Source organism: Dromiciops gliroides, chromosome 3, assembly GCF_019393635.1.
Source record: "Dromiciops gliroides isolate mDroGli1 chromosome 3, mDroGli1.pri, whole genome shotgun sequence".
NCBI lineage: Eukaryota > Metazoa > Chordata > Mammalia > Microbiotheria > Microbiotheriidae > Dromiciops > Dromiciops gliroides.
Genome location: NC_057863.1, coordinates 174,697,699 through 174,707,144, shown reverse-complemented (window position 1 = coordinate 174,707,144; position 9,446 = coordinate 174,697,699). Strand labels below are relative to the sequence as shown.

At 38.0% G+C, this 9,446-nt stretch overlaps 1 protein-coding gene across 5 annotated transcripts in view; it reads right to left on the bottom strand.

Annotated features, from left to right (window-relative positions):
• Positions 1 to 501: 501 nt before the first annotated feature.
• The window catches only part of ARHGEF7 (Rho guanine nucleotide exchange factor 7), a 318,711-nt gene continuing 309,766 nt past the window's right edge, over positions 502 to 9,446 (bottom strand). For all 5 annotated transcript variants that reach the window (XM_043991289.1, XM_043991291.1, XM_043991290.1 and 2 more), the window contains 3 exons: positions 9,338 to 9,437; positions 8,743 to 8,797; positions 502 to 2,653 (listed from right to left, as the gene is read on the bottom strand). In XM_043991289.1, coding sequence (XP_043847224.1) covers positions 2,531 to 2,653; positions 8,743 to 8,797; positions 9,338 to 9,437 — 278 coding nt within the window. In that variant the 3' untranslated portion in view covers positions 502 to 2,530. The remainder of the gene's footprint in view (positions 2,654 to 8,742; positions 8,798 to 9,337; positions 9,438 to 9,446) is intronic.

The window sequence follows — 9,446 nt, the reverse complement described above, 5'->3', positions numbered from 1 at the left end:
AACGTATAGAGTATATGTACAAAAGAACCAATTTAAAAAAAGAAACACTCGAGATGCATTTTCTCTGCTCCCCCAAAACCTGACTTATTCATGGTTTGGGATCTACAGAAAGAAAAGGCAATGCATTAACACAGTCATCTTAATGACCATCCCCTATATGAAGGAATGAGACATTAAACACCATCACACTTGAATTAAATACTTCATTCTACTATTTAAGGCATGTTCTGTAAGAGATCTATCCTGGCATATGCTGTCAGCTAGAGTAGTTAGTTCTTCAGCTAGGACAGATGTTACATCTCTCAGCAAAGAGACACAGCGATACAAAGTGATGGAGAGAAGATCAGATCAAAGTTGTTCCTGAGTTAAAATCTGCTAAAGAAGGCAAACTTAAATACTTTCCTCCTTTGTATTGTTTTCCTTTGCAATGTCCTTTCAACCGTATGTAATTAAGAAACAAAATACACCTTTAGGAAAACCTCCTAAATAAAAAGCCTAAAATTTTTCAGTCTTGTGAACTACAGCATGTTGGAAATTCTGAATCTTGAATCAGAATGTCAGTATTCACTTATGCTTCCCCCCCACCCTGAGATTTTCTCATCCATTAGGTCAATGACAGATTCTATACCACAGCAAAGGGTCTGTGTGTATAAATTATAACTGTGCCATTGAGTTAAATTAAACAAATTCAGGACCAGAACCTTTAATGACATGAAACTGAGAAGAAACCACAATCATCAGAGGGATCCGAATCCTCTTAGACTTGCCATTTCAAAGGGAAATAAATCAGAGTACAGGTATTGTAAGGGGGTAAATACTCCCATTTTCTTATGCCTACTATTCAAAACATTCTTAAATTCAATCCAGCACCTTCCTGGGTACAGGCTACAATTCCTCCCTGATACCCTTCAGATGCCTGAGAGTAGCTTTTCTGAGTCTTCTGCCAAGTCTCTACTCTACAGCATTGCAGGTTTTTGCCTCTTAAAAAAGACTGTGTACATGCTCTATGAAACAATTCACTTCATTTAAAAACTGACTTAATCAGAAAAAAGGGAAATAATCTGTGTGAAATATGAAACACTGAAGTTCCTGGGATCATAGGTCTGACGTGACTGAAGCAAAACAAAAAGTGACTATGCTTTAGGCAGGACTTTCATCTACTCCAAGCCACTGGTAAGATTTTTAAATGCAAGACTGAGGCTGCTGGAAAGGCTCAGAAAAGCAAATGTAATCCCAGACTTCCATTTCCCCACTAGCTTTGCAGTTTATACAAGAGGGTGTGCAGATGATAGGAGGGGAAGGAAGAGAGGGAAAGTTTAAATTTTTAAACTTTCAGTTGGCTGGGAGTAAAATGTATATTGCTTTATACTTGCCAGAGAAGGGAAAACCTCTCCCGCTGAGCATTGTGCTAACATTTGCTGCATCCTGATGGAAAAATAGATCTCATAGAATTTGGACTGGCCTAATAAAGAAACCCTACCCATGAATGTTAGCTCATAATATTACCTCTATTTGTTTTTGTTGGCTGCAGTGATTGTATAATAAATAGTACATTTTATTTACATAATCTGGTTTTAGATTCCTCTTTTTGTAGGGAGGACAAACAGTGCACTTCATCAAGTTGCTAACAAGCTATACATAAAAGTCTGTGTGTGATCTCAAAAAATAGAGTAAATGATCACTGGTACTCACAGTAATTAGACAAAGGAGACAACTGTATCTATCTTTAATTGGCCACATTCGTGGACTAGGTCAGTTTCTTAAATAAATGTATGCATCATGGGGCTCTTTCTTCACTTAAGATAGGCAAATGAGCCTGGGCTCAGAACTTCTGCATCCTTAAGGTTCTTAATACTGTTTTCAGCAAAGACTTAAGAAGCTAGTTTAATGTTTGGACAGATATAAATAAGGCTAAATTATTGAAGTGTACTAGAACAGAATGTATTTTTGATTTTGTGATGTGAGTACAGTAACTTGGAACAAAGAGGATGCTCTACAAATGGGATGCAGACGTTCTTATCCTCCGTTCAGATGAGTACGTGAATGTGCCTTCTAACTCTTGTGACCGTGAAGATAAGAGAGAGGAAAGGAAATTCTAGCATGGCATCAGCCCAGATACAGCAACCATGTATGGAGTAAAAATTATAGATATTTACAAGAAATATATATGTATATATTTATATATTTATATATGTTCAATTAAAAGTCACTGATGAGAAACATGAACTTTTAGTCGGTCACTGCACTTTCTGTAAAATGAGGTAATTTAGATGCCAACAAATTTAATTTAATGCAGTTCAGGAGCCATGGTCTCTGTCATCACATATGGGTTCTTCACTAAATGGTTTCATCATTTCTATACACACAATAAACAAGATCTTTTCTATACACATGACAGGCAAGATAACCATTCCATTCAGTTAAATCCTGCTTTGCAGTGCGCTTGATGTAATACTGACTCATGTCAGAAGGCATCCCCAGCTTGGTCTAAATAACTGGTCTTTCAATAGAAAGAAAAAAGGCAAGTTCATTATAAATTGGTTTCATCCCAAGCAGGATCATTCATATTCTTTAAGACTTTCCTTACAAGCTTTTCCAGGTCTTTGCGTGCTCTCTGCTCTTCCTCTAAAGATTTCTTCATCTTTTTGTTATCCTGCAAAAAAAAATCCAGATGACATGCTAATTTATTTTCAGCATTGAACAGAACTTTCCTTCCCCAAAATATATGCTGCCAAGAAAAGAATTCCAAGGACTCATTTAATGACAGTCTGGTGTAGATTCTAGTGCTGTTACGATGCAACATATTTATTCAACACTCCAAAAGAGCTTACATAATTTCCTGGCATCATAAAGGAGAAGTGCCTAATGGAAACTTCATTTAAGTGTTCTTTTATGTACAACTGCTACTGGGATCCAAAACATGTCACGGAAGGAAAATAGTCCTAATGTCCCTCATTAAAGATTTTTTTTTTAAGTACATGAACATTTGTATACACAATCCCTATGTGCTGATGTATCATAAGGCGGCAGCTGAAAATAAGATGATATACTATATACCTACATCCTGCTCCTTTCTTGTTCACAATTACCAACAAGTATTTTGCAAAGGAATCAAAGTAATGATGCGCCATACTGAGAGTAATGGAACGGCTGTTCAATAATGGCTCATTCTCAGATAAGACTATAAATCTGGCCCTAGTGAGAAAACAATGGGAACAAGCAATAAGGTTACTATTTTCTTCAAAAATACAATGCTGTTTCTTTTATTTTGACTGGAGAAATGGCACAAGAGGCCACAATTTAATACATACTGAGAAACAGCAGTTCTTTGAAAAGGTGATGATGAAGGTAAGTACCTGTCCACTTGGCTAATTTGCTAAGTGGGTATCATTTCTTTGGAATGTTGGGACTGAGGAGAAATAATCCTGTGGGGCAGGAGTGACACACCCTCACTAAGCATAGGGATGGGGCTTCATAAACCAAATAAGTTAGCATTTCCTAATAGTTTCTCTGATATGGTGCTCAGGGTCTTATTGTTTCATGTGAGCCCTGTGGCTTTAAATTTTGTCCTCTCTGGATCTGAACGAGCTAAGGATTCTACCATCAGAGTTATTATGTCTCAGCTGCTGTTATGGAGCTGATCTTCTCTGATACATTTCAGATACTTGGCTTGGGATTTTTCAGCTGCAGGGGATCTGTAAATCATGAAAAGAGGACAGAAAAAATAAGGAAGTGAGAGGGTAGGGAGTTCTGTTTGAGACCCTCTCTGACAAGAAAAGTAACTTCTGTTTCACTGAGGCTTTTTGGAAGGAAGCTGCTAAATGCCAATCAAAGAAAGCTTAACAACATCCACTATAAAAGGCAAGTTGCACTCAGGAGGCCCCAGTGACTAAGCATTACTAAAAAGAGCTTCATTTAGAGCAAGAGGAATTTTGCAGTCACCTGAGTAGAATAGGCTATCTTTGTTTTTCTATTAAAAACAAAAAAGAACTATATTCGAAGAAATACATGTTAATCTCCCTACTTGAGAAGGTGAAAGGGCAGCAAAAATTTGTCTCTCCTCTCTATTTTATTGAAGAAGAAAAAAAAAAACCCAACATAAAATCTTCCTTGAAAGAATGGAAATAGTCCTTCAAAAGGAAAAGAAGCTGTAGTGACAGAGGGCAATCTCTAAACTCTACTTGGCCAAAGGGTAGGAGAACTAGCATGGAGAAGGAATGAAAACAGAAGTAACACTGAATATCTGCAGGTATTTCATAGGCGTATGAGCATCTGCCTTTAAAGAACAGAGCTGTACCATTGGAACAGCAGACCTGCAAGTGCCATCAGGAGAGAGTTCATCCAGTGGCAGGGACAGGAAGAAGAGCTAAGCAGTGGTGGCTGATAACTCCCTAATGAGGTCTATCTATGAGGTCATTTGTTAACCTGACATGAATGATACTGTCTTCTGGGAGCATATATCCATGATTTGTTGGAAAGCTTCCTATTAAGTCTTGACAAATCTGACAGTTGCTACCTAGTATTAGTGATTTTCATGAGGAAATAATACGAACACTGCCCAAACCAACCCAGGAAGCATGACTAAGTATTAAGAGGTTTCAGGGGAAAAACAAAGACCTAAGGGATATATGAAATGTCTTCATCATTGCTGCTAACTGAATGTAGCAGAAGAGAAAGGCAGAAGTGGGAAGGGAACAGCCAGGTAAGAACATGGCATCTGAGAACAGGACTTGGATTTCTAAACCATGGCTTAAATTGGTCATTTGGTAAAACAAAACTAGTAAAAAAAATTGTCTGAGCCTCTGGTCAAAGGGATTTAAGAAAAGGCAGGGGTGGGGAGAAATTGCCTACCTTAATCTACCAAGCCATAAACTAAAAAGTGTAGTAGATACAATAAAGGAAGAAGAATGTCAATAGCCTAAAATTATAGAGCGAAAAATAACCCTAAAAGGATGGAAAGATCTCCAGAATGAAGTTCTGAAGTCACAAACAAAAAATATGTCCAAAATGAAAAGGAGCTGTCCAAAGATAAAAATAAGGGAATTAACATGGAACAAGTGGAACAATTTTGATTTTTAAAAGCAATGTATAGAAAACAGACAAAGTGTGGGTGATCAATACAAAAGACTGGCATGGTTCTACGGGAATAGTACAATAGAATCAAAAGCACTAACATTCAAATTCACTGAGTGGGGACAAAATTGACTGAGAGAAAGACAAAAAAAATAGAAAAGGTCACTTTAGCTATGTTGGAGACAAAGAAAAGAAAAAGATTAGGCTACTGCTCAGGATGGATAGGATGATGATAAGATAATGGAGATAATGTATAGGTACTCAACACTTTTTGGCTTCATTTTTTCTGCTAAGGAGAGTGAGCTTTAGACTGAGAAAGACAGGCTAAAAATGGCTAACAGAAAGTTGAAACCCAAGGTGAATAAGGAGATAAGGGAGTGTCCTAACTGCCTTCAATGAGGTCTAATCACCTGAGTTGGCTGTGATTGCTGAGCTCCCACTGCTCATTTTTTTTGGGGGGGGGGGGTTGAGGGGGACCCAAAGAGAAAGGGAGAGGTCCTCTAAGGCAGGAGACCAATAAATACTGTCTCAATTTTTTTAAAATGGAAGAGACTGGAGTCAGCAGACCATAAACCAGTGAGTTTGACTTTCATTCCTGGCAAAATTTAAAAGAACACATTAGTAATAAGATAACTTGGGAGCATTTAGGAAAGGAAGTGGTGATTACTAAGGGAGAGTATGGTTTTATAAATATAATCGATGCTAGATTAACCTCATTTCTCCTTTTGACAGTGGTACTAGATGGTAGTTAGATCAGGGAAAGGTCACAGAAACTGCAAGCCTTGATTTCAACAAAGTCTTTGACAAAGTCTCTCATGCTATCTTGCAAACGGGGAAAAGTTAAAGACTAGATGACAGTACAGTTAGATGCATTCAAAACTAGTTGAATGCCACCAGGACCCAAAAAAGTGGTAATTAATGGGTTGATGTCAACTTGAAAGATTCCAATGAAGTGTTCCAATGATCTGGTTTTGGCTCTGTACCATTCAACATTTTTGTTAATAGCCTAGACGAAGGAATAAATCATATGCCTGTAAAATTTCCAGGTGACATGAAGCTGGAAGAAATACTGAATACTTGGGGTGACTGAGTCAGGATCCAAAAAGACAAACTGTGCCAAATCTAATGATATAAAACAGGGACAAATGTAAAGTCCCATTTTTGTTGTTTGGTCGTTTCAGTCATGTCTGATTCTTCATGATTCCATCTATAAAAGATAATAATGGTTTGCCATTTCCTTCTCCAGCTCATTTTATAGATGAGGAATTGAGGTAAACAGGGTTCAAGGTCACACAGCTAGTAAGTGTCTGAAGTCAAATTTGAACTCAGGATGAGTCTTCCTGACTCTAAGCCTGGCATTCTATCTACTGTGCCACCTAGCTGCCCTAATACAGTCCCATACTTGAATTTTAAAAATTCACCATACAAGTTAGGGGTAGGGGTATGTCTGGAAAATAGTTCATCTGAAAAAGATCTGATTTTGTAGAAGACTTCAAACTCAATGAGTCAACAGTATGAAATAATAGTCAAAAAAAGCTAATGTGATAGGCTGCACTGAGTGGTATGGTGTCTATGTACCAATGGCTCTGAAATATTATGCTCAGTTCCTAGGACTGCATTTTAGGAGGGACAAGGGTAAATTAAAGAGCTCCAGGGATAGGAAAGAAGGATGGTAAAAGAGGATTAGTTGAAAGAGCTGGAGATATTTGGCCTGGAGAAGAGAAGACTTGGGAGTTGGAAGGTGAGAAATGATAGCAGTCTGCCAGCAGAGATATTATTCAAAGATAACTGGTATCAGAAAAAGTTCACATAAAGTGAATGCCTTCAAAATAGATACTGAGAGGGGGCAGTTAGATGGCTCAGTGGATACAGCACTGGCCCTGGATTCAGGAGGACCTGAGTTCAAATTTGACCTTTGATACTTGACCCTTACTAGCTGTATGACCCTGGGCAAGTTACTTAACCCTCATTGCCCCCCCCCAAGATACTGATAAAGGTCTTAATTGGGCTTATCTAGAAAAATAAGGAAGAATTACAATAATAAATTATAATTTGAACAAAGAATGAATCAAGGTTTTAATTTATTTTGAAGGTGCTCAATTTTTCCCAAGACTTCACTTGTTTGGTAGAATAATACAATATCCTTCACAATATGTTTGATTTTCATAGCATGATCAAAAGAGGCCAATAATACAAAAATGTTTTAGGATTTCATTTCTTTTTTAAAGATCCTCTCTTAATGCTTTTGTAGTTAAATTATTCTCTCTCTCTCTTTTTTTTTTAGTCAGGCAATTGGGATTAAGTGACTTGCCCAGGGTCACACAGCTAGTAAGTATTAAGTGTCTGAGGCTGGATTTGAACTCAGGTACTCCTGACTCCAGGGCTGGTGCTCTATCCACTGCACCACCTAGATGCCCCAAATTATTCTCTTTTGAAGTGCCTATGAACAATCAGTGGGATACTGTCAATTTGGTGGAGGGCTAAGGGCTAGAGTGAAGCTGGGTAGAATGTTTGAGGGAAGAATAATTAGATAAGGGGTTAATTCATTAGTCGAAATCATCATCTTATGACAACTTCTGCTGTCCACATAACCTCATATGAATAGAAAGCTGGTCTCAGAGTTAGGAAAACCTCTGACAGATAATGCCAAGTCATTTAGCCACTCAGTCCCCCAAGCAACTCGAAGCAACCATAAGACAGGTTTCCAGCATACCTGCTGATCTGCATTCATAGTTTGCTGCTGGCAGTTTCATATATCAATGGAAACACAGGTCTAGACCATAATAAAATACAACCTTCTAATTGTAGGACTAAGATAGAAAAGTGCTGTTCTGTGGAAAAGGGATTAGACTCATTCTACTTGTTCCCAGACAGTGGACAAGTAGAATAATGGAAGAGAAACAGGTGGAAGCTGCAAAAATATAGATTCAGTTTCTTTTTTTTTTTCTTCTTTTTGCAGGGCAATGAGGGTTAAATGACCTGCCCAGGGTCACACAGCTAATGTGTGTCAAATGTCTGAGGTTGGATTTGAACTCAGGCCCTCCTGAATCCAGGGCCAGTGCTTTATCCACTGCGCCACCTGGCTGCCCTGATTCAGTTTGAATTTAAGGAAAAACATCCTAACAATTAGAGCTAGCCCTCTAGTAATTTGAATAGGCCTTTGTTGTCACAGAATAACTGGTACCAGAAAAGCACACCTACTCAAAAGTGGAATAGGCTTCCTTCAAAGACAGTGAATTCCCCTTTATTGGATATTTTCAAGTTGATAATCACTTACGGATTACAATCTGATTAAATGAAAAGCACTTCTATGGAACTTTTCTGTAGGGTTGAGGCTATTTTCCATCTTCATCTTGGCACCACAAGACGTATCTAACAGGCTACAGTTGGGATGAGTGGTATTTTTTTCTGTCATCACCAGTCTCAACTAAATTCCTAGAGAGAATCATCTGAGACTGCTGGATGGCTGGGATGTTTTTATGAAGAAAAAAAATAGCGAGTCCTCTCTTCCTCTCTTTAACAGGTATGTGAATTATTTCTTTAAAGCATCAAAATACTTGAGGACATTATTTTCTATGCATATTTAGGGATGTGTGTATGCATGTGTACATTTATAAAATATTTTATTTTTCTGACTACATATATGACTATGGTATAGTTGTTACCCACCTGTCTTAATTCCTGGACTTCATCTTTTAATGCATAAACTGTGTCAACGAGACTCCTGAAAATAAAATATGATTCGACATATTAAATACTGCTACTAAATTGAGTGGCTATATTAAAACGCTTAAGGAAGCACCTGTCAGAGAATTTGCTAAGTGAGTCAATTTTGTTGCTCTATACTCTTTTTTTTTCTTTTTTTGTGAGGCAATTGGGGTTAAGTGACTTGCCCAGGGTCACACAGCTAGTAAGTGTTAAGTGTCTGAGGCTGGATTTGAACTCAGGTCCTCTTGACTCCAGGGCCGGTGCTCTATCCACTGCGCCACCTAGCTGCCCCGTTCTATACTCTTAAATCTTAATTTTTCCAATGTTACAATGCTGACACCTGAACTGAATGGGTTTAAAACTCAAATGATTTGTGTAAATGGCAGAATTCTTACCCAAAGCAAGATTCAGCCTTTATAACCATAAGCCCACCCTCATCAAACTTCATCATTGGGAGTGGCAGCCCCATCCAGGGAATGGAATGGGAGTAGAGGTACTAGGTAGATATCAAATTTTAAATGTGCAACCCTCTTTGAACTGTTGGAAGACATCTTACTTTTCCTCTATCACAGTCTGACCATTACTTTTAGTTTCTTCCACTATAATTTTCTCCTCTTCTGGAAGCAGAACTTGGGGAGCAGATTCTTTACGGGAACCTAAAATTA